Genomic DNA, 23,222 nt, shown 5'->3' with positions numbered 1-23,222 from the left:
GCGGCGTATTCCCGCCCTGCCTTTCGCCGCCGTTCGGTGGCGGGAACTCAGGCTGCTTTCTTGAAGGCTGCAGCTGTTAAGTGTCCCCGCTCTGCGGCTCGGGGCTTCCCGGGCCTGAGAGTCTCAGCTTGGGGGACGAAGCTAAGACTTCGTGACCACCTCGCCCTTTCCCTGTCCCGGAAATCTCAGGAACGAGCCGGCGGCAGCCTCGTTCTCGGTACGAGCGACTGAAAGGCCCAGGCACTGCCGGGGAACACGCGCGGGGAACCGGCGAGAACAGGTGACCAGCCGGGGAAATTGCGAGGATTGCCTTCGCCTTTCTCCACTCTTGCGCCCTCGATGCCCCTGTGATGTCTTCCACCCCTTGCGCACCCCTTGGTGTACGGGTGGCTCAGTCTTCAGAGCCCTGCTTTAGGCGGTATTACAGTTTGGCAGCCTGTGGCAGGGATGGTCTAATCCAACAAGGTTACAAACCTTAGTTTACAGATACTAACAGTTTATTTTATTCATTGGTTATATACCCCTATGCTAAGCACAGAGCTATGTGTTTGCACAGTTTTTTTTGACTCAGTTGCCTTATGAAATGAGCCTTTAGATTCTTTTACAGAAGGGGAAACTGGGTCTGATAAATCGTAATTCAGTCACCAAATCTTATAGAGCATCTATCCTGTGCCACGCCCTGGAAGCACAACAGTGAAAAAATATTGCACTTCCAAAAAAATAAATAAAATTGCCACTAATGCTAGGGATTTTTAGGCAAACTGTCCCTAAAAACAGCCTTGTGCTGCTTGGGTGGACGTTTACCTGAATGTTAATACTTATCTCCTGGGTGAGATTTTGAATTTTTTAAACTCCTCATGCTTTTCTGCGTTGTTTTGATTTCTTCAAATGAGCATGCAATCAGAAAAACAGCTATTTACATTTTAACATCAGTGTCTCCTCTCCCCCAGTTCCCTCCCCACAAAAGCTTCTGAAGGCAAGCACAGGCTCTGCCAGTAAAATAGGCTCTTGAGTGGAGCTCTAGGCCCGTGAGTAGCAGATGGTTTTCATTTGTGGTCCTAGTACTCCTCCTAATTTTTGAGTCCATTCTAGGGTCTGAGCTAGAACTAGGCCGATGACTATTGAGACCCCTGTACAGTTTGGCCATTAATGCCATCATCGTACTTATCAAAAAGTTAGAAGTCGTTTTTTCTATACTATAAGTAGATTTTAAGTTCCTTTAGCACTTTGGCCTGTTTATGTCCCACTAGTCCTCAGTAGAATGCATTCAGAGGATGCTAGGTCACGGGGTGATGTCCTTCACGTAGTATTTACTGAATGTCTATACGGGGTTAAGTGTGCTTTCAGGCTATACTTCCTCATAATGGTTTTAAAAGAGCTTTTCCCTTTCTGTCTTAGACCTGGTCAGGGTGAAGTAACCATGCAGGCATTTCTAAAAGGCACATCTATCAGCACTAAACCACCACCGACTAAGGATCGAGGCGTAACTGCCACTGCCAGAAGTAGTGGAGAGAACAAGAAAGCCAAACCTGTTCCATGGGTGGAAAAATAGTAAGAACAGTGTTTTTGTTGAAATAATTAATTACCTCCCAGACCAGTTTTGATCACTTTTTCTTTTTAACTTAAGAGGAAGCTGATTTGCCTTGCTTGTGAAGTGAAGTCGCTCAGTTGTGTATGACTCTTTGTGACCCCGTGGACTGTAGCCTACCAGGCTCCTCCGTCCATGGAATTTTCCAGGCAAGAATACTGGAATGGGTTGCCATTTCCTTCTCTAGGGGATCTTCCGGACCCAGGGGTCGAACCTGGGTCTCCCATGTTGTAGGCAGACACTTTACTATCTGAGCCACCAGGGAAGTCCTTACCTTGCATAAGTGTTGCCAGTTAGGACTTCCCTAGTGGTCCAATGGCTCAGACTCCGTGCTCCCAATGCAGAGGGCCCAGGTTCTATACCTGGTCGGGGAACTAGATCCTACATACCGCAACTAAGAGTTCACATGCCAAAGCGAAAATCAAAGATCCTGTATGCTGTGGCTAAGACCTGGCACAGCCAAATAAACAAATAATATTTTTCAAAAAAAATCATCTTTAAAAGAAAATCACCCAATTGTATAAGTCATAGAACCTTGGAAGTGAAATGTACCTTAGAATACTGTAGCTCAATTCACTTATTTTCTGCATGAACTACAGCCTTCTCTGTAACTGAGGTCTGTGGTTTTGGGGGCTGGAATACAGCAGTGAAGAAAACAAAGTTTCTATAAGCTGACTATAAGCTCTTAGGAGTTTTGCTTAAGTCCACATAATCTGTTCCTCTTTTCATTACTGGTAACTGGAAATTGTTGAGTTTTTGTTTATACATTTTTGGCAAAAACAACACTGATGGGGCTGTTAAATTTCAGTCAGTTAAGTGATATTATACAAGTAGTTGTAACCCCTAGTGTACCCTCAGTTATTACCAAAGAATTGCAGATTACTTATAAGCCAAGTAAGGCCTTCATAAGTTTTGATTGGCATCAATAATGCTTTTAAAAATGAGAAATTTCACATAAAAGTCTAGAATCTTTTTATTAAATAAATTACACAAAGGTTAAAAATCTAGATTTTCAGCTGCTCAGGAGATTAGGCAACACTATATTCAGGTTCTCACCTGAAAACACTTAAATGGAATACCACTCATTCTGGAAAGGTCGTATGTTCCTCACTTCACTATAGTCCCTACTAGTGTCTTTTGTCTTAAACTTGCATTTTCCACTCTTGTTATCTGCCTGGACTCTGCAGGTATTTGAATATGAAACCCTGGTTTATAATACATATTGGTTTTCTAAGATAACATCTGACATAAAATATCTGTCTGGTGTTGGCCTGATTACTTAGAAAAGTATAAATAGAAAAGAGCTTTTGATTACTTAACTAAGCACAAAGCCTAGCCTTAGTGTTGGATAACTTAGCTTAACATCATTAGTTATGTAAGACAAAAGTTATACTTCATATTGATTAAGCTTGTTATTTTGTTAGTGCTCAAGTGAATAGGTATGTGTATAGGTATGCATTTTTTGTGCACTTAGGTGATAAAAGAAATTGGTTTTAACCAATTAACAACACAGTAACATATATGTAACTGTATTAACCATAATTGTTACCTCTTTTGAGGTTGCTAAATAGGTCTCTGTTTTCAGCTTAGGTGCATGTTACCAAAACATGTTACTTCCTAGGCAAGTGTTCACTTTACATTTTGAACCCGTTGGCACTTATGATGTTATAAAATAAAAAGTTTTTTTTCTCCCCCCCAAGTCGCCCAAAATGTGTGGATGAAGTTGCTTTCCAGGAAGAGGTGGTTGCAGTCCTTAAAAAGTCTTTAGAAGGAGCTGATGTGAGTAGCATATGCTGTCTGGAGTCCTAAAGTCATTGGGAGATTTAAGAATTCATTCACCCTCTTCCTTCCTTTATAGCCTCCAGTCCCTTTTAAATACTATTCTGTATATACATAGTAGGCCCTTTATTACTATTTGTACAGTGGAGGAGTAGTGCAACAAATATTTGTTGAGCATCTCTTCTATCCTGTGGTGGCATTGTTATATGGTACACAAGTGGAGATCATTAAGCAAGATAGACTGGGTCCCTTTGCTCATGAGCTTTCATTTTGGTGGGGAGAGAGAATAAACATGTAAACACAATAAATGAGAGAATTATAGATAATGATAGCTACTATCCTAAAGGAAATCAACCCTGAATATTCATTGGAAGGACTGATGCTGAAACTGAAGCTCCAGTATTTTGGCCACCTGATGTGAAAAGCCTCATTGGAAAAGACCCTGATGCTGGGAAAGATTGAGGGCAGGAGGAGAATGGGGCGACAGAGGATGAGATGGTTGGATGGCATCATTGACTCAATGGACATGAGTTTGAGCAAACTCCAGGAGACAGTGAAGGACAGGGAAGTTTGGTGTGCTGCAGTCCATAGGGTTGCAAAGAGTAAAAAACGACTTAGCAACTGAACAACAACAATAGATATTATGAGGAAGAGTCAAAGATTCTTTGAAAGTATGATTGCTCACCTAATTTTAGGATTTGAACTCTCAATACAATACCAAAAAAAAAGTGTTGTGTTTACAGCATCATGTCACCTGCTGTGATATACAGGATAAAATGTCCTTGAGTGAGTTGCATTTTCGATTAATTCAGAGACAAGATAAACCCATGTGAAGAATTAGCAGTTTAAAATTGTATAAGGCAAAGTGTTATAAGAGCTTAGTGGAGGAAGGGAAACAGTTGCAGATGATAGTAGGATGTGGTTTTTGCTTTATTACAAAAATTTTCTTCCTCTCACCCTGGCTGTTTTGAATTAGAGATTTTTTGGATTTTGATGCCATTGTTCTGTTCCTAGAATTACACTGCAACAGTATATATTTTGAAAGAAGTTATATTTATAAAACTGTTGAATCTTCTTCACTAGTATTTGTCTTAATTTGATCCACATACCTTTAGCTTTTAATTTTATAATGGCATACAATTTAAATTGCATGCTAATATTTACACAGATTGCAGGACATGATGTTTTTTAATTGCTGTGATTCATCAACTCCTTAAATGAAGTGGGATTATGATCCAGTTCTTGACTTGATAGCATCTAATTTACAAGGCTGAATTAAGAACTTTTTTCTTTAACCACTTGTTTAATAATTTGTGTTTCTTTTCAGACTTAAGTTTTTTGAAACGTAGAGTTGAAGTAATTTTTTTAATTCTAAAGAGTAAAGGAAATTAAAATGGATAACCTGTATAGCACAGGGAATTCTGCTTAATGTTATATGGCAGCCTGGATGGGAGGGGAGTTTGGAAGAGAATGGATAATTATATATGTATGATTGAGTCCCTTACCTGTCCATCTGAAACTGTCACAACATTGTTAATCAGCTATATTCCAATAGAAAAAAATTTTTTTAAAAAAAGAGTAAAGCAAAATAATTCATTCCTTCATTGACACTAAAGGATATTAAAGTAGAATTATAAGAGACTTTTTTTCAGAAATCAATTTTTAGAACTGATATTGCATGTACAGTCCTTGAATGCTCTATGTGTATATATTATCAGACTTACATAATGTAAGGCTTAATAATTTTACTGTATTTTAAAGAATTTAAAGTATTGTATGTAGTAGTTGACTGGATGAATCATTACAACTACTGAAGTAGTTGGATCAAAGTAAAAATGAAGTCTTAAAAATGAAGATGGCTGGGAGGTTTTGTTTTTGTTTTTAAATAGTGAATCTCATAGTTTGTATCTTAAACTGTATGTTACCAGTGTAACAGTAATAGTTTTTTAATATATTTATGTATTGGTTTATTTACTTGGCACATACTGAGTACTGCAGGAGATGCTGAGAACAGAGATGTGAATAGAACAAATAAGATTCTATTCAAGCTTTCCATATAGTGAGGTGAACCGGTATTTTAAGTTAAACCCAACAGCTAAATAACAATAAATAATTGCAAATTACATCAAGTGCGACAGAGACCAATGAGAGAATAACAGAAGAGACGCTCTTTAGATTGGGTGGTCAGGGAAGGCTTCTGACTTGTAGTACAGCAGGAGTTGATAAACAGAAGAATGGAGTCAGACTTCCGCTCATGGGGAAGTATATGTGCAGGCCAGAAAGTGCTTAGCTGTTGGAGGCCATTGTGAGTTGGAATCTAGAAGGAGAGAGAGGTGGTGAGAAAATCATGGACATCCTTGTAGGTTATAGTAAGCAAGTTGATTTGGGGATTGTTTTGTTTTTCTCAGTAGAGTATGAACATGGTGAATAGCTTGAAGTAGCAAGTAGAGTGGCATCTGATTTGAGTGAAGAATGAATGGATGGTAAGAGGGAGGACAGGGCAAGAGTGGAAGCAAATAAACCATACTGCTTAGTTTCCTATGTGCAGTGATTTCCACACATGAAAGGACATACTGAAGAATGTAGTTTCACAGAGAAAGACAAATATCATATGATACAGCTTATGTATGGAAATTAAAAAAAAAAAAGATACAAATGAACTTATTTACAAAACAGAAACAGAGTCACAGACTTAGTAAACAAACATATCCTTACTAGAAAGGGGAAGGGTTAGTGGGTAGACTGGGAGTTTGGGATTGACATGTACACACTGCTGTATCTAAAATGGAGAGTCAACAAGGACCTACTGTATATAGCACAGGGGACTCTGCTTAATACTCAGTAATAACCTATATGGGGAAAGAATTTGAAAAAAAAGATACATGCCTATATATAGCTGAATCACTCTGCTGTACACCTGAAACTACCAATAATATTCCAATATAAAATCAAAAAATTTTTTAAAGTATACAGTTTCATAACAGTGCTATTAGAATTTAGTACATTTGTTAATCTGTACCACAGATCAGTTGCCTGTTTGGTAGGAGCCAAGCCAGCTAGATTTAAGGTTTAAAAGAACTAGTTATTTAATCTTATCCTATCTTCTACTGATGAAATATACGCAGGCATCCCTGCAGGCAGGGGACATAATCATGATGTGGACTACTGTGTGACAGTAGATGCTTTTTTTTTTTTTTTAATATTTCTATTCTTGGAACTTTAGCTCATGGAAAGCCCCAGGATGGCATTTTCATTCCTTTTTCCTTGATATTGGCCAAATCCAATTTGGTCAGTGTCCCTTTTGAAGCAACTGACATCTTTATAAAATATAAAATCTTGCCCAGTCATGAGTTCAGATGTGAGATAAGGAACTGACAGAAGCCCAGGATTCCATTCAGAAATAAGAGGTTTTTAATTCCAGCTTTGAAAATCCCACCTAAGTATTAGATTAGATATAGAACAATTGTAAGTATTGATTCAGTTGAAGATAACTAGAAAGACATCTTGGGGAAAAATGATAGTGTTTGTTAAAAAGCAGGATTTAGTACTATTATTACTGTTAATACCAGTTATATTAAGAAATCTTTGTATTCAGACATATATGCCCTATTAAGGAAATCATCGCACTCTTCCATAGACAATTTCAGTCATTTTTAACCTGTGTGTATCAGAATATAATTTTTAAAAAAATAAAATTTCACTTCTGCAGCTCCCTAATCTCTTGTTTTACGGGCCACCTGGAACTGGAAAAACATCAACTATTTTGGCAGCAGCTAGGGAACTCTTTGGGTAAGTTGAAATGTCTCTCTCTCTTTTTTAAGACTTGACACTAAGAATCTCTGGTACTGCTTTTCTTTCTCTAAAACTTTGCATTTGGTTTTTCTGTGAGTTTGTTGTTGGGTTGATTTTTGTTCTGAATTTTTTTCTTAATAATCCAGTGGACTGTTTTCAGTTCTTCCCCTCCAATAAATTAGCTTGCCTATACCTTTTGTAACCTTTATTCTGAAACTTGTTCAAGCGTTTGAATGTACAAGGAGCCTTGTGATTTTTTTTCATCACTTTAAAACTCATTGTCATTTTTGAGACTAGAGGACCCTATCTGCAGTCACACTGATAGTTTCATCACTCTTAATGGTCATGTTCATATCTGTGTCATAGAATTTGCTATTTTGATGCTACTGATGTGGACCATCCCTTCTTGAGTTCTTTCTTGCTCTGGACTTCCCAGGGCCTGCCTCCAGAGTGGCTGGGCCAGCTCCATGCCCTCAAGTATCCTGAGTGTAAGCAGAGTGTCATAGTTGATGCAGTATGATTCCAGGTACATCAGAAAATCTCTGTGAGCCACCTTCTTAGAGTCCTCTTCCTAGCCTGACTGTGTTTGGCTTAGCCAGCTGTTGAGATAGGGGGGCCTGGAGCCCTTTATCTAAAGTTAAAAGATATATTTCAGCCCCTGTCTGGTATCCATGCAACATGCACCAACATAACAGCAGCTGTCTTTATCCAGGATTTTAATATCAGGCATATGGCCTAAGGGTACATCTGAAATCCTACACATGAAAATAATTAGATGCCTCTGAAACCACCAAATACGTAAGGATAATTAGTTTTGTTGAAATGTCAAGGAAGACAAAAGGGGAAGCTGCTCTGAACCTAGTATTTTGACAGCAACATTTGTTTTCTCAAGAAAATTTTAAAGGAGCTTTTTTGATTAATTCTACAACTCAGATCCAGTCTGAACCATCCTTAGCAATGCAGTCATAAAGAAGCTGTTAAGTATAGTTTACTATTAGTTGTTCTAGAGTAAGTTAGTCCAAATTATGTAACTTGTAGAAAGGACTTAATTGTAAATCCCACATATAATAGTATATGTGGTTTTAAAATAGAAAATACATGTTCACAGCTTTCTAGATGTTTATGCCCATAGAAAAATGCAGAGGATATCATGCTATTTAGGAAAAATAAAGACTAAATCCCTACTCCTGTTCTATATATAGAACATAGAAAAATAACTAGAAGGAAGTATTCAAAACAGTGGTTTAGCAGGGTATGCCAGGTGTTTTTATTTTCTTTTAAATTCTCAGATTTTCCTACGAAGAGCTACTTTTAATAATTTTTTTTAAAAAGAACTAAAAAATAAACAAACATATTTTGATCCAGTAGTTTTCCCTATAGCAAGATACTTTTTTGGAAAGAATTCAAAATATGCTACATTGCACCACCATTTTAAATTGTAACATATTTAAAACTAAATGTTTAACAATAGAAGGATGTTACCAGTCTTAGGTTAGAAAGTCATAGCTATTAAAATGGTTTTTACAGTGTTTTGGTTTTTTTTTAATTAGTTTATTTATCTATTTTTTAACGTTACAATATTGTATTTGTTTTGCCATACAGGTTTTTACAGTGTTTATCATGACATGGCAAGATGTTTATGAACAGTACAAAATGGGAAATTGATTTAAAATTTAGCACATTATGTGGTATCATCTATTTTATTTTTAATGTATCAGAAAAAAGCCAGAATGTTAACTGTATGACTTTGCAAAAGAGAAAATACAGGACTGTGTGCCTTTAATCCATATTATTAACTAGGTGTTTTTTAAACTATTGAAAAACGTACAGATTTTAAAATATGGTTTAAACCTGGTTTACTTATATGCTCTATGATGTTTCTTTTTTTTTTTTTTTGACATAGGCCTGAACTTTTTCGATTAAGAGTTCTTGAGTTAAATGCATCTGATGAACGTGGAATACAAGTGGTTAGAGAGAAAGTTAAGAATTTTGCCCAATTAACTGTGTCAGGAAGCCGTTCAGAGTAAGTAAGCTCACCTTCCCTTTTCTATACCATGTCTTTGTTTAAAATACATTTCTGCCAGAATTTCAACTTTTTTCATATTAGATCATATTTTTATCTAAATTATTTAAAATTAGAAATGACCTTTCCATTAGTAACTAATTTTAAGTTATTTAGCTATCAGGAGTTTTTAGTTGATATTTTGTCTAAGGAGTATTCATTAGTCAAATATGGTTGGGTGGTACACTCAAAGTAAAAATCCTGATTTTTAATAATAATAGGGATGTTTAGTCAACTGCGTATACTCCTTAGGTGGCAAAGTTCCAAGGTTAAATTTTTGGTACCTGGCATATATTTAATTTTATATGAGAGCACACTTAGGAATTTGTAGAAAGTGAAGGATAGTTTTTGGTATCTACCTTGGATTGACAATATATATATCATATACTTGATAAGGGACTTAGATCAAGAATAAAGAATTCTTACAACTTAGTAATAAAAAGACAACCCAATTTAAAAATGGGCAAAGGATGTGAATAGACATTACTCCAAGGATGATGTTGTTGTTGTTGAGTTGCTAAGTCATGTCCAGCTCTTTTGAAACCCCATGGACCGTAGCACACCAGGCTCCTCTATCCATGGTTTCCCAGGTAAGAATATTGGAGTGGATTGCCATTTCCTCCTCCAGGGGATCTTCCCCACCCAGGGATTGAACCCGAGTCTTTTACCACTGAGCCACCAAGGAAGCCCAAGGACAATAAACAAATGGTCAATAAGCATATCAAAAACATGCTCATCAACATCATGAGCCATTAGAGAAATGCAAATCAAAACCATGTTGAAATACCATTTACACCCATTTAGAATGGCTGTAATCAAAAAGACAGAAAACAACTGCTATTACCAAGGATGTGGAGAAATCAGAACTATTATACATTACTAGTTGTAATGTAAAATGGCACAGCCACTTTGAAAACAGTTGGCAGTTCCTCTAAAAGTTAAATATGACCCAGCAATGCCAGCCCTACAATATATGCTGACAGGAAATGAAAATATATACACATGTATGCAAATGTTTATAGCTGCAGCATTCATAATCGTCAGAACATGGAAAAAACCCAATATCCATCAACTAAAGAATGGACGAATGAAAGATAGTATGTTCATCCATTTGCCATAGTATTTGGCAATAAAAGGAATTGAAATAATGAGATACAACATGGTTGAACCTTAAAAACATTACATTAAGCGAAAGAAGCCAGTCACAAAAGACAGCATATTATGTTGACAATATATGATTCCATTTATGTTGTGTCCAGAATAGGCAAACCTGTGGAAACAGAAAGTAGAGATTCCTGATCATCTATGGCTGGGAAAGTTGGGAGAAATGACTCCTAATGGGCACAGGGTTTCCTTTGGGAGTGATGAGAATGATCTAAAGTAGATCGTGATAATGATGTGTGAATTAACTCCTGTGTATTTCTCTGAATCAGCGGAAAGCCATGTCCTCCTTTTAAAATTGTGATTCTGGATGAAGCAGATTCTATGACCTCAGCTGCTCAGGCAGCTTTAAGACGTACCATGGAGAAAGAGTCTAAAACCACCCGATTCTGTCTCATCTGTAACTATGTCAGCCGGTATGTGTATCACCCTAAAGACAGATACCAGGGAGCCTTATTTTGATAGCCCACAACAGAGAAAAAAATGTTTCAAGGTTACCCTTAGTTTCCCCTTCATCAAATCTTGATTTGTTCTTAATAAAGTTCTTTGGGGGAGTTTTTGTAGACAGTGACTTGTTTTTTCCAATATTTTACAGAATAATTGAACCTCTGACCTCTAGATGTTCTAAATTCCGCTTCAAACCTCTGTCAGATAAAATTCAGCAGCAGCGGTTACTAGACATCGCTGATAAAGAACATGTCAAAATTAGCAATGAGGTAATTACTATTACTGTTACAGCTATTGTAAATTAGTAATTCCTTTGATGAATGCCTATGAAGAGGCCCTTTCTGAAAGAGTCAATTTTGTATTGCTTCAATTTCTGATGCCAGTCCCTCAGGCAAAGTTAAATGAACAACTGGAATGTCTAGAAATTACAGGTTCAGCCTTTCTGTTGCTATTAGAAATTTATGTCAATATTTCATACTCAAAGCTGAGGCAGATTTTATATAGACTGCAAATTCTTCAACAGCAAATATCTGCAGAGAGTCATTACTAATACTTCTGTGCAAGAATTAGGTATGATGCAATCCTGGTAATGATAGAATATATATGCCCCTTATTCACTGCAACAGAATTTAACCATAATTTATGTAATCAAGGCTGTCTCCATGAATCCTGCCACTATAGAATTGACATTCTTTATTAAATTCATCCTTAATTGGCCTTAAGAGGTTAAGAACAACTTTTTTCTCTTTAGGGAATAGCTTATCTTGTTCAAGTGTCAGAAGGAGACTTAAGAAAAGCCATTACATTTCTTCAAAGTGCTACACGACTAACAGGTGGAAAGGAAGTCACAGAAAAAGTGATCACAGATATTGCTGGGGTAAGAGCACTGGGTATCCTAAAATTCTTTGTTGATTTCAGCAAATGTAGAATGCTTATTATGTGCTATTCAGGCTGCTTCAACAAATGCCATAGACTGAGTGGTTTATAAACAGAATTCTCAATTCTAAAGGCTGGGAATTCAAGGTCAAGTGCCCACAGACCCAGTGTCGAGGACATTACTTCCTAATTCAGACCGGTTCATACCTCCCTGCATCCTTCTATGGTAAAAGGGAGTCTTTTCTAAGGGCAGTTAAATTTGTGAGGGCTGCACACATGATTTAATCACCTCCCAGTGGTGTCACCTCCAAATACTATCATGTTTCGTCTGTAGCTTATAGTAGTAGCTGGGGAATATCAGAATGCAGGCAGGGATGTGGCAGTTAAATTTTAAAAAGGATTTTAAGCTTTTTCTTATGCAAGGAAAGGGTGGGTCCTATCCAAGGTGTAAGTGACTAAAGGAATTCTCTTGTGCCACACCCTTGTCTTCAGATAGTCCTTTCCAAACTTTTGCCATCTTGGAGAAAGGATTTTGTAAATGCCTTCCTCTGGTTGCATGGCAGTGCCTGATCTTTTAAAGATTGGCATGCATAATCAAGGCTGGACCTACCTATCGGGAGCTCCAAGTTCTTTGCCTTCCTAACTTTACCTGATGCAGATTCAACACCTGGTTAACAGTTCTAGACTGCAAAACGTGCTGCCTGAAGCACTTAACAGGGAGTGAGTACAAGACTGGTAGAGAAGTCAACTGTTTTAAACCCAGAAACTAATTCTTTTAGGTAGTACCAGCTAAGACAATTGATGGAATATTTGCTGCCTGTCAGAGTGGCTCTTTCGACAAACTAGAAGCTGTGGTAAAGGTAAGGTGACTTTACTAGCCTTGGGGAAGGGTGAAGGATGATAATGCTAAAATATATACCTTTTGGTTATAGGACTTAATAAATGAGGGTCATGCAGCAACTCAACTTGTAAATCAACTCCATGATGTGGTGGTAGAAAATGATAACCTTTCTGATAAACAGAAGTCTATTATTACAGAAAAACTTGCTGTAAGTAGGCATCTTCTACATTTCAGCACAACATACACACCATATCCACAAAAGGGCAGTTTTACTTACTGTTTCATTTTCTTGTAGGAAGTTGATAAATGCTTAGCAGACGGCGCTGATGAACATCTGCAACTGATCAGCCTCTGTGCTACTGTGATGCAGCAGTTAACTCAGAATTGTTAAATATATTCAGTATGTATTTCGTAAACAATTTATAATAAATAACCAAAGCATCTTAAAGTGAATATACAATTTATTTAACATTCAAACTTCATTAAGACATGTGCAATATGGCAATTTTACTGGGGGTTTAACCCTACCTAGGATGATTGCTTGCTGGGGCTTAGCAACAGGGTCCAGTTCACACTTAGCACTAATTAAATACTTTATTGAATAAATATAATACCAAACAAAATGCATTCAAATGCTAAAAAAAAAAAATCAGTTTTAAAGGCCTTTCTATTCGGGCTAATGACAAACACAATAAAGGCAGATATGCTAGTTTAACATAATTGGCTGATTTTATACAGCACTTATATCTTTTAGTCCACAAGTATATTATTAAATGATAGAGAACATCTAATACAACCATTTCTACAGAACTAGGAAATAAATTTCTAAGAAAGAAAGATTTTACAGACCCCATCTTTTATACCCACCCCAACAGTCTAACTCTAAAGAGGATAAAGCCAATGACTTTCCTCACAAGAGCTCACGACTAATGTCGCTTTGCTATCAAAATCTGTATTTCTGATCCGTTATGAGCATTGAGACAAGATTCAAATATTCCCAAAGAAAGAAGCACAATGCACGTTGTGATCGTCTATTCAGCAACAGCGAGCACTGCATTCAAAACCATCTCATCCCAGGAATTAAATAAGGTCGGCCACATTCATTGGCATTTCCTCCACTGTAGTATTGTAGAAAGTCTCAATGTCACGAAGAATCCTCTTGTCTTCTTCAGTAACAAAGTTTATAGCCACACCTTTCCTCCCAAATCGACCCCCTCTGCCAATTCTGTGTGAGGAAAAGAAATCGGTGATTAGAATATATTACTTCTCACGTGCTGCATGAACTACTGAACATGATGATCCACTTGTTAACCATCAGCTGCTGTTTACTTATCAAGGTTATAGTTCGTGCTTCTAATTGGAGCACTAGCTGCTCAATATCTAGAGAAAAAAATCTTCCTCTGCAGTTAGTGCCAAAAGGATTCAAGGCTTGTCTGGCTGCAAAATGAGATTTTATCAGGTGTTTTGAGCATTACTTTTTTTTTTTTTAAAGCAGATGACAGTATTGTGTTTGGGGTAGTGAATTTAAAGCCCATACCAAAGTGGGCCAGCCAAGAGCAGATGTCGGCCTGGGACAGATGTAAAACACCAGGGATAAAACAAAGAAGTTATGTAATCCATTTCGACGCACTTCTGGAACTGTAAACTGCAAATACAAATGCTTCAAGGTTAACTATTGCCTACAACTTAACAACTTTTTCCAGTGGGAAAACAAGTATTTGGTATGGTAACCCAAACTTATCACTGCTTTTCTGCTCAGTTTCACACGTTGTAACTCAAATTACTCAAACGTGTTTACCTCCAAAACATCTCTTTAACCTTCCTGATAGAAACCAGACAATACAAACCACCTAATAGGCTAACATACAAAATGCCTTAGATGGAGCATGTTAAAATATCAAATAATCATGACAAAAAAAAAACAAGTATAAATACCGACTCGCTCTTTATTCAAACAGTGTGCTGTTTCGCTTATGATTCCACGTCCTAAATTACGTCAACGCCGTTTCTGAGTGCCATCTCGTCATCAACTGCTGCTATCGACTCCTGTATTTTTTAAAAAGTCTTTTTTTACATCATATAACAAAGTACAATTCAATTCACTTAGGGATAAAGCCACTATAACTAAACCAGGGACTGCTCAAATTGCTACCAGACAACACCAAGAAAATCCCAACTATAGAGGAATCACCAAGAAAGCACATGGACACAAGAGCATCACTAAAAATAAAGCTCAAAAATAAGCTAAGACCAACAGATCTGAAACAACCTGATCTGTATGTCGAGTCCACGATTTGGGCAACATTCACAACTGTTTTCCCACTGTGCACAATCTTCCCAAGTACAGTTTTAATTACATCCTACCAAGTTACTATGTCTTAATACTTAATTCCCTGATTTGAAGTTACCTTTCAGACAATTTAGTCAGTAGAAAAGCAATGAGTTTTACCAATACAGTACTAAGTCAAGATGCCATCTACTCACCTGTGAATATAGTTTTCACGATTGGTAGGTAGATCATAGTTTATAACCAATGACACTTGTTGCACATCAATTCCACGAGCCTAAAATACAGTGATAATGATGTTCAAATTCGATGTAATATAGGGGCTTCCCTAGTGGCTCAGCAGTAAAAATCTGCCTACAGTGAATGAAGGAGACATGGGTTCAATTCCTGAGGTCCCCTGGAGAAGGAAATGGCAACCCACTCCAGTATTCTTGCTGGGAAAGTCCCATGGGCAGAGGAGCTGGGTGGGCTACAGTCCATGTGATGTAGGCCACAAAATAGTAATGAACTATACTAAGTGGTATAGCTCACTGTGGAGCGTGGCCTTTTTTTTTCTCCCAAATAGCCTGAAATTGGTAAAGGCTATTAAAAAACCTTCCCCCAATAACAAACTTTTGGTGGATTAAAAAGAGCACTCAAGAGACTTACCAACAAGTCAGTAGTGATTAGAACACGGCTTGACCCTGATCGAAATTCCCTCATGATAACATCTCTTTCTTTCTGGTCCATGTCACCATGCTGCAAAGTAACAAACCTATTAATTCAAGAATCACCAATCAATAACCTAACTTTATCAACATGTATGAGACCAAGCGTCCCTGGCTGCTACTGGAGCATAGCAGACAGGTATAGTAAAGAAACACCTTTATTTTTAGCAGGGGGAACGACAACACAGCACTTAGCAGCTATATTGTAGTCTAAATCCTGCTTTAGTGAAAGTAGAGGCTTCAACTACCATTACTAGGTTTGAATACCTCTTACCAGGGCAGAAACTGTGAAGTCCCTGGCATGCATTTTCTCTGTGAGCCAGTCCACCTTGCGCCTTGTATTGAGAAAAATAACAGCCTGCGTAATTGTCAGTGTCTCGTACAAGTCACAAAGTGTATCCAACTTCCATTCCTACAATATTTCAAAGAGAAAGTAACAGTCACAAACAATTGCTTCCAACTTACATTCTTTAAAAACTCATTTATTAGATTGGTCTAAAGACATATTGCACCAAATCTTAAGACAAAGGACATTGGACATTAAGAAAGAGGTCCACCCCAGTCTTTACAATCTAGTGCAGTTCCTCTTCTTCTTGTGTATACTCTGCTAGCATTATTACAAAAACCAAGGTTATCTTGGTTTCTGTAATTTTAGCACAGTGCTTATACAAGAAGGTAAAAACCTAACATTTTAACAATTAGAAAAATTACCTCTCTTTCAACATTAATATAAAACTGTTTGATTCCTTCAAGGGTCAATTCTTCCTTTTTCACCAAAATTCGAATTGGATCTCTCATGAATTTTTTGGTCACTTCCAACACATCTGTTGGCATTGTGGCAGAAAGCAACACCACCTTAAAAAGATATGTTGTCACACCTAGTTAGCACAACTTCCACAATACTCAAGGGAAATTATTTTGAGATCAAGCACCTCTGAACATGGAATTATACCAGAAAGAAATAGTTATGCATCAGTTGCTGTTAAGTAGGGGGAATGACAGAACACTTCAACTGTAATAGTGCCTGTGTTAAATCTAATCTCCAGCAATTTTAGGAGACTGAAATAAAGCTCACCTGAATACTAGTATTTAATTTTTGGAAAATCTCATAGATTTGATCCTTAAACCCTCGGCTCAGCATTTCATCTGCTTCATCCAAAACGAACATTTTGATCCATTTTGGAGCTGTTAAAAAATAAAGTCATGCCATCATATCTAAATTCTCAGGCATACTATTTATTATAGTAAAAACTTTACTTATCGGCAATACTTACAGAGATACCTTCTGTTTAACATATCAAACACTCTCCCTGGTGTCCCAACAACAATATGTGGTGCTTCGGCCTGCAGTTTTTGCATTTCATTTCGAACATTTGTTCCACCAATGCAGGCATGACAAGTTGCTCCCATATAATCTCCAAGTGCCAGAATTACCTTTTGGATCTGAAAGCCAAAAGCCTTAATTATTATCCTGCAGAATTACAGGCTTTGTGACTACATTTCGAAAGCATAATGGCAAATATCTGGTCTGCAAATAGCTTTAATGCATGCACAGCACTTAACTACTTCCAAGCTTAAAATGCAGACCAATCTAACTACCTCAAAATAAACTTCTGTGAAAACATCTTGTGCCTCATCAAACTTTGAATCCTAATGCCCCAGGTACCAGCTAGGTAAAAAAAAATATTTCCTCCAATATTCTTCACTGTGTAGCAAAGTGTAAGTAGTGATAAAAAAGTAGCAATTTTAGCTGGAAGTTAATATTTTTCCCCGAAGGATACTGACACTCAATAATCTTGGCCTTAATAAAGCCTATAGGTATATTAGCAAGGCTTTACTTCAAAGCCAATAGAGCAATGAGCTTTGACAACGCAGCATGCAACAGATGTTATCACAAACTACTGAGACTGTCAAAGGAGAACATGTCACTGCAGTTTTCATGTTGCACAACTGCAATCAAACTTAAAAATGAAAACAGGTCTAGTCCACTCTGAACAGAAACCTTCAGTTTCTCAATCTGTTACACAACCCTGCAAACCATACCTGCACACCCAGTTCCTGTCTAGCTTTCAATAAAACTCCCTGCATGCATGGACAGTTAAAAGGAGGGCTCTATAGGTCAAATTTATACTAAGCTTTAAATTCTTCACAGTTGTGAAACCTGAAACCTATGCAACACGCAAGCAGTTTTTTTTCAACTACACTATCAATACCTGTTGAGCCAGTTCTCTGGTGGGGGCCAATACTAGTGCTTGGGTCTCCTTGAACTCAATCTCCAACTGTTGCAGGATGGAAATAGCAAATGTGGCTGTCTTGCCAGTACCTGACTGAGCTTGAGCAATCACATCATACCCTAAAAAAAGTAGGATACATATTTACCGATCCCACATCAAACCGTTACTTCTAGTTCACACCATGTATTCCATTTGGAACATGAATTATGCCCAAACAATAAAAGTGATCAGCAATGAGTATTCTCCATTTCAGGTCAGTCCCGAAAGATGATTGCCATCATTTCACTTTAAGGAATACAAGTAAGTGCTAGTTCCCCAAAAAGTAATTTTCCCGTATTAGAGGGAAAAGATCCAGTAGAACAGTGAACTCATTTTTAAGAAGCGTCAACAAGCTCTTTTACCTTTAATACATGGAATAATAGCTCTCTGCTGAATAGCTGATGGCTTCTCAAAACCATAAGCATAGATGCCCCGAAGAAGAGACTCCTTTAAGTTCATATCATCAAAGTTATCAACAATCTCATTCCAGTTGCTCTGAAAGTTAAAAAAAAAAAAAAGGAATAAATGGGATGAACCAATCCACCTTTCCAACGTTCCCAATTTCACATCTATTTCTTACCTCGATGACACCATCGGGGTCCATTCCCTCTGGGCCGCCATGTTCTCTGCTGACAAAAATATTGCAGTTAGAGAACATCCCTTTCCCCACAACCCCAAAACTGCACCTTCAGGGGGATAAAAGCCCTTTCATAGCCGGTCTCACCCGGTCGCCCTCCCCGGCATGTGTAAACTTTCCATACGAGCAAAGGAAGATGGTCCCGCAAGGCACGCGATGTACTACGCGCCACTCAAAGGTTAGAAACCAGGGACGCCAGGAAACCCTACGGAAGCAGGCCCTTCCCCCCAGGCCCGCGCGCTGGGCGCTCCCTTCTCGGCCACGGACCATCTCGCGAGAGCTCCACGCGCCGAGCTCCGCCCCTAACACTGCGCAAGCCGGGGTGATTGACGCGGGCCGAGGCCCGGCAAGGCCTTGCCAACGGTTCGCCGGGAACGTGTGGCCGACCCGGCCCGTCCTCTAGCCGCCGCCGTCCTGCCCCTACCCGAACCTATCGTCTAGCGCTCCCAAACCGCGCGGCTGGCCGCGAATAAAGCTTCGGGCCCCAGTTACACTATACCGACTGCAGACTGCGCCACGGCTTCCACTAAACGCCTGGCTCTGCAGAGGCAGGGGAAACGGCCGCGATTTCAAGGCGTATTTGGGAAAACACACTCTTACCACCCCGTCTTCATACTCTACCCCACAACCTAGGCCCTACCCACCATGGAAGCTTCTCGAAGGACACTGGGGTACTATACCCCAAGGCAAGGCCTAAAACCCAAGATTCCCTGCCTCCTGACCACCTATTACAGTCTCCACCGGCGCCTTAGGACCTATACCACAGAGCACCACCGAGGAAGCGCCATACCTGTTATAATCCGCGGAGCCACCAGACATGATCCGAAAAACCACTCACTGCCGGACTGAAAAGACAGGCGGGCCGCGCCACCCGTTTTTTATAGGCTCGCGGCCGGAACCCGTTTTCTGCGGAGGAATTTTCCTTCGCGCTTCGGCCAGCCACAAAATTGTGACCCTAAAGTGCTTATCTCAGAAAATATCCTAAGCAAATCGGTATTAAAGCCCAAATTAGGTTATTTTCCGATATTACAGGGATGCTGAGAATCCCAGGACCCTGGGGAAGGTTGGGACTCTTTGCTCTGCAGCGGAAGAATATTGCAGCAAGTGGTAGGCCGACCGCGTTCCCGGCCCGCCCTGTTCCTACGGGGTTTCCGCATCCCCGAAGCAGAGGCAGCTGGGGCGCTGGACGGGACCGAGAGGCGGAAACCTGGGGCGCCCGGGGCTCTGGGCTCCCCCGGCTTCCCCGCCGGTTAGTGGGGCCACGCTCGCCAATGCCGCGGTGCTCCGTGCTGGACGGGCAGGCAAGTCTGTACGCTGCACTGGAGGGGACTCGGGTTATTCCGCCTGTTCCCACCGCTACCTAACTTGAAGATAAAGAGCCTCCTGGCCTTTCGCCGGAGCATTTAACATCCTGCAGACCTTGACTATGTAAATTACTGCTTCGGAAAATGTCGGCCACCCAACATGTCCTGGAAGGTCCCGTTTATCGTGTATCGTGCAGGCCGAGAAGAAATAGTGTGCTCTGCACATATCTCTGGGGTAGCTACCTCCATTCTTCTCATGTTGCCTCTGGTCTTTTCTCATTCTCTCTTTAATATAATGCTTATAATATTTTAACAGTCGTGAGAAATGGCAGATAAAGTCATTGTAAACTTTTGCAAATATAGGGATAGTATTCCTTGAAACGCAAGAATTTAAATAGATACTTCCCCGGCAGGTACAGCTCCATGCTGCTTTGGAATTACATAGGTTTTGGTTCTGGTCTTTTTTTTTTTCTAAAGGTTTTTTGAATTGTAACTGCTTGTATATAATGAACGTTAAACTGAGAGCAATATAATCCTTGCTGCTTAAATAAGCTCCATGATTCGTAAAGCTCCAGAGGTTTTCCAATTGTAGCCCTAACCCAGACTCGTTAATAAAAACAAAGAATAGTATGTTTAGTCATCTAACTTTAAAATACAGTCCCACTCACACCGCAAGATAGCACGAATAATCAAGAAAATATTTTCTCATTAATTCAGAAGGACAGCCTAAAGTATGATAACTAGAAAAAATGACTCAACTTTCTATATTTGTGTATTATATTCAACATAGTTGGTTCTAAATACCATTTTTTTCTTAATTATTTTTTAGAAAATTATCATGCTGGAAATTGTGACAAAAACTTAGATGACAAAGTGTACTTGGCCCTCGGTCCAGGGATTTTGCTCCCAATCCATCCCTTTATAATATTTAGATCCAGATATGAAATAATGCCAGACATTTTCTGAGAATGGAGGTCAGAGGTCCTTGTTGGCTCATCCAAAATCTACTAAAAATCTCATAGGATCCAGGAAACTGAAGAAAATACTTAATTAGAAATGTGGCCAACAGTTTAGTCTCACTTGAGTCTTTGCGGTGAATCAGTCAACCATAGGGGGAAATCAATCAACAATTAACACCTAATTGTTGAGTGATTTCTTTAGGTTTAGCACTACTGTTACATGCTGTGGAGGGTTTCCAGAGTATCTTAACAGGAAATAATCAAGGACTAAAACTCTGGTTTTAGGTCACAGTTGCTCAAGGGGTTTGAAGGTAAGAAAGCTCCTTAATCTAAAATTCAGCAAAAATCCAGATCCACATACCCTGCAAGTCTAAAGTGTATTTCAAATAAATGCTGTGTTTACCGCATTTTCAAGTGCTTACTCAATAATGTTAATAAGTAAAAAATGAGATAAAGACCCAAACAAAACAGTTTAACAGAGTTTTGCATATCAACACAGAGCATACTGTTAAACTTTTTTACTTACCCGAAATCAAAAATTAAATGGCCAACTCTAAGTCAACTACAAACTGCTTCTTTGCTAAGCTGGAAGGTAGGAGGCTATTTATACTGCAAATATACTAAAACTGGGCTTCTATCCGTTTGTGAGCCACAACTGTAAATCCATCCAGCAATTTTAAGTCAACGTTCAGCAGAGGAATCAAGGAAGTAGTATGGATTTGTCAGTATGACATGAAAAAACAGTAACAAAACATTAAGAGTATGCTTTAGGTTGGGTGATGTCACCCTATAGAAAGGACCAAGTATTCTCATGATTCAACAACATTCAACAACAACATTGTGTGCCTTCTTGCCAATCTAACATTAGTTTAAGGCCTCAGTTGATTTTTAAGTAACAGCTAAGCATTTAAGACTTCCCTGGTGGCTCAGACGGTAAAGTGTCTGCCTACAATGTGGGAGATCCAAGTTCGATCCCTGGGTCGGGAAGATCCTTTGGAGAAGGTAATGGCAACCCACTCCAGTACTCTTGCCTGGAAAATCCCATGGACGGAGGAACATGGTAGGCTACAGTCCATGGGGTTGCAAAGAGTCGGACATGACTGAGCAACTTCACCTCACTTTATGCATTTAAAGGAATGTCTTGATAAGCTATTGACACACAAAAGTTTGTTAAGGTGTGTTTGGATCTTTTGGGCTTCTCTGGTGGCTCAGGTGGTAAAGCATCTGCTTACAATACAGGAGAGGCGGGTTTGATGCCTGGGTCAGTAGAATCCCTTGGAGAAGGGAATGGCTACCCAGTAGGATCCCTTGGAGAAGGGAATGGCTACCCACTCCAGTATTCTTGCCTGGAGAAGTGCATGGACAGAGGAGACTGGCAGGCTATCCAGGGGTTCACAAAGAATCAGGCATGAGTGAATAATTTTCACTTTGGATCTTTAATTCATTTATTACTTATTAATGTCGTGTATTACTTAGTAAACACACAAGATAATACATCCATCTATAATTTAACTGTTTAGAAAGAATTGCCTTGAGCTGGACAGGAACAGTGCCTCTTTACTATTCGGTTACTGGAGGAAATTAAGAGGCTAGATTCTGCTTGAGTGGCAGCAATGTCCACTGAAGCAGTTTGGACAGTGGCACTCACTGCCGCATTCTTCACAGTAACTTTTTTTTTTTCCTTTGCTGCTCGGCTTGTGGGATCTTAGTTCCCCGACCATAGATTGAACCTGGGCCTTTGGTGCTAAAATGACTGAGTCCTAGCCACAGGACCACCAGGGAATTGCCCTTCACAATGACTTTTAAAACCATCTATGTGAAGACAGGTAAAGATATTCATACAGTTTAAAAAAATGGAAAAAATTGAGGAGGACCATGGAATGGGGTGTTGAACAAGGACAAGTTTATACTTATTAATCCAAGGTTATTAAATTCTATTGTGTAATCAAGATATGGAGGTTTTTCTAGCTCTACCCTTATAAAAACTGAAATAAAGATACATTGTTGTACTTCAAATCAATACATTTTAAACCATGGTATGGGTAAAAATCAATAGGAAGAGCTATCTGAAATGCAGATAACATGGACTCCACCCTCCCAACCCAGATCCAGTAGATCTAATCCAAGGTGGGGCCAGCTTTTTATTTTGGAAAATTCTAAACTTAAAGAAAAGTTGCAAGAAAATACAACAAACACCAAATGTTTGTCACACCAATTGTTAACAGTTCACTACATTTGTTTTCTCTCATATTTATCCATGACTTTTTCTTAACTTCTGAAAGTCACAGATATAGTAATGACTCTTCAGTCCTAATGTTTCAGCACTACATCCTAAAAACAATGATACTCTTTTCATAAAAGCACAAAAGTATCATTATACTCCCAAATTTGCTATTGATGTAATAATAACTATAAAACTATCTATATTCAACATTTCTCAAATGTCCCAGCAATTTACTTTGTGACCTTAAAAACAAAAATCTAGGATTTTCTCATCAGAAATTCTATT

General features: G+C 38.8%; 2 protein-coding genes, 1 long non-coding RNA gene and 4 other non-coding genes across 22 annotated transcripts in view; 2 read left to right on the top strand and 5 right to left on the bottom strand.

The window, feature by feature from the left end:
• The first annotated feature begins 25 nt into the window (after positions 1-25).
• RFC4 (replication factor C subunit 4) lies at positions 26-12,994 on the top strand. 5 transcript variants are annotated; one of them, XM_081571436.1, is made up of 12 exons: positions 26-280; positions 1,399-1,551; positions 1,628-1,737; positions 3,289-3,367; positions 7,077-7,156; positions 9,063-9,182; positions 10,655-10,798; positions 10,978-11,098; positions 11,581-11,706; positions 12,485-12,565; positions 12,638-12,754; positions 12,842-12,994. In XM_081571436.1, the coding sequence occupies exons 3-12, from the start codon at positions 1,724-1,726 to the stop codon at positions 12,935-12,937; spliced, it is 978 nt and encodes a 325-aa protein (XP_081427562.1). In that variant the 5' UTR covers positions 26-280; positions 1,399-1,551; positions 1,628-1,723; the 3' UTR covers positions 12,938-12,994. The 5 variants fall into 5 exon arrangements, with proteins under 5 accessions (XP_081427562.1, XP_081427559.1, XP_081427558.1 ...); XM_081571433.1 differs by lacking the exon at positions 1,628-1,737 and having other exon boundaries at positions 26-217; XM_081571432.1 differs by lacking the exon at positions 1,628-1,737.
• Positions 12,990-19,303, bottom strand: EIF4A2 (eukaryotic translation initiation factor 4A2). 12 transcript variants are annotated; one of them, XR_014077240.1, is made up of 12 exons: positions 19,241-19,303; positions 18,394-18,442; positions 18,176-18,308; positions 17,754-17,893; positions 16,815-16,983; positions 16,616-16,725; positions 16,252-16,395; positions 15,815-15,952; positions 15,482-15,571; positions 15,031-15,110; positions 14,482-14,592; positions 12,990-13,771 (listed from the first exon to the last, which is right to left on the bottom strand). XR_014077240.1 is itself a non-coding variant. In XM_081571426.1 (11 exons), exons 1-11 carry the CDS (start codon positions 19,267-19,269, stop codon positions 14,583-14,585), a joined length of 1,092 nt encoding a protein of 363 aa, XP_081427552.1. In that variant the 5' UTR covers positions 19,270-19,303; the 3' UTR covers positions 12,990-14,582. The 12 variants fall into 12 exon arrangements, 7 of the variants coding, with proteins under 7 accessions (XP_081427552.1, XP_081427549.1, XP_081427553.1 ...); XR_014077241.1 differs by having other exon boundaries at positions 14,486-14,592; XR_014077242.1 differs by having other exon boundaries at positions 18,394-18,439.
• Positions 15,316-15,454, bottom strand: LOC145540040 (small nucleolar RNA SNORA4). Its single transcript, XR_014078166.1, has one exon. It is a non-coding gene; the product is annotated as a small nucleolar RNA SNORA4 (small nucleolar RNA).
• On the bottom strand, positions 15,632-15,763 carry LOC145540019 (small nucleolar RNA SNORA63). Its single transcript, XR_014078149.1, has one exon. It is a non-coding gene; the product is annotated as a small nucleolar RNA SNORA63 (small nucleolar RNA).
• On the bottom strand, positions 16,042-16,217 carry LOC145540076 (small nucleolar RNA SNORA81). Its single transcript, XR_014078203.1, has one exon. It is a non-coding gene; the product is annotated as a small nucleolar RNA SNORA81 (small nucleolar RNA).
• Positions 17,996-18,062, bottom strand: LOC145540079 (small nucleolar RNA SNORD2). Its single transcript, XR_014078207.1, has one exon. It is a non-coding gene; the product is annotated as a small nucleolar RNA SNORD2 (small nucleolar RNA).
• A 313-nt stretch (positions 19,304-19,616) lies between the features above and the next one.
• The window catches only part of LOC145538785 (uncharacterized), a 41,018-nt gene continuing 37,412 nt past the window's right edge, over positions 19,617-23,222 (top strand). Inside the window, exon 1 of the long non-coding RNA XR_014077244.1 lies at positions 19,617-19,989. This is a non-coding gene — a long non-coding RNA (uncharacterized LOC145538785). The remainder of the gene's footprint in view (positions 19,990-23,222) is intronic.

This window comes from Giraffa tippelskirchi, chromosome 2, assembly GCF_054371585.1.
Source record: "Giraffa tippelskirchi isolate mGirTip1 chromosome 2, T2T-mGirTip1v1.2.pri, whole genome shotgun sequence".
In the NCBI taxonomy this organism is placed as follows: Eukaryota; Metazoa; Chordata; class Mammalia; order Artiodactyla; family Giraffidae; genus Giraffa; species Giraffa tippelskirchi.
Note: the sequence above shows the minus strand (reverse complement) of the source record. Positions and strands in the feature narration are given on the sequence as shown.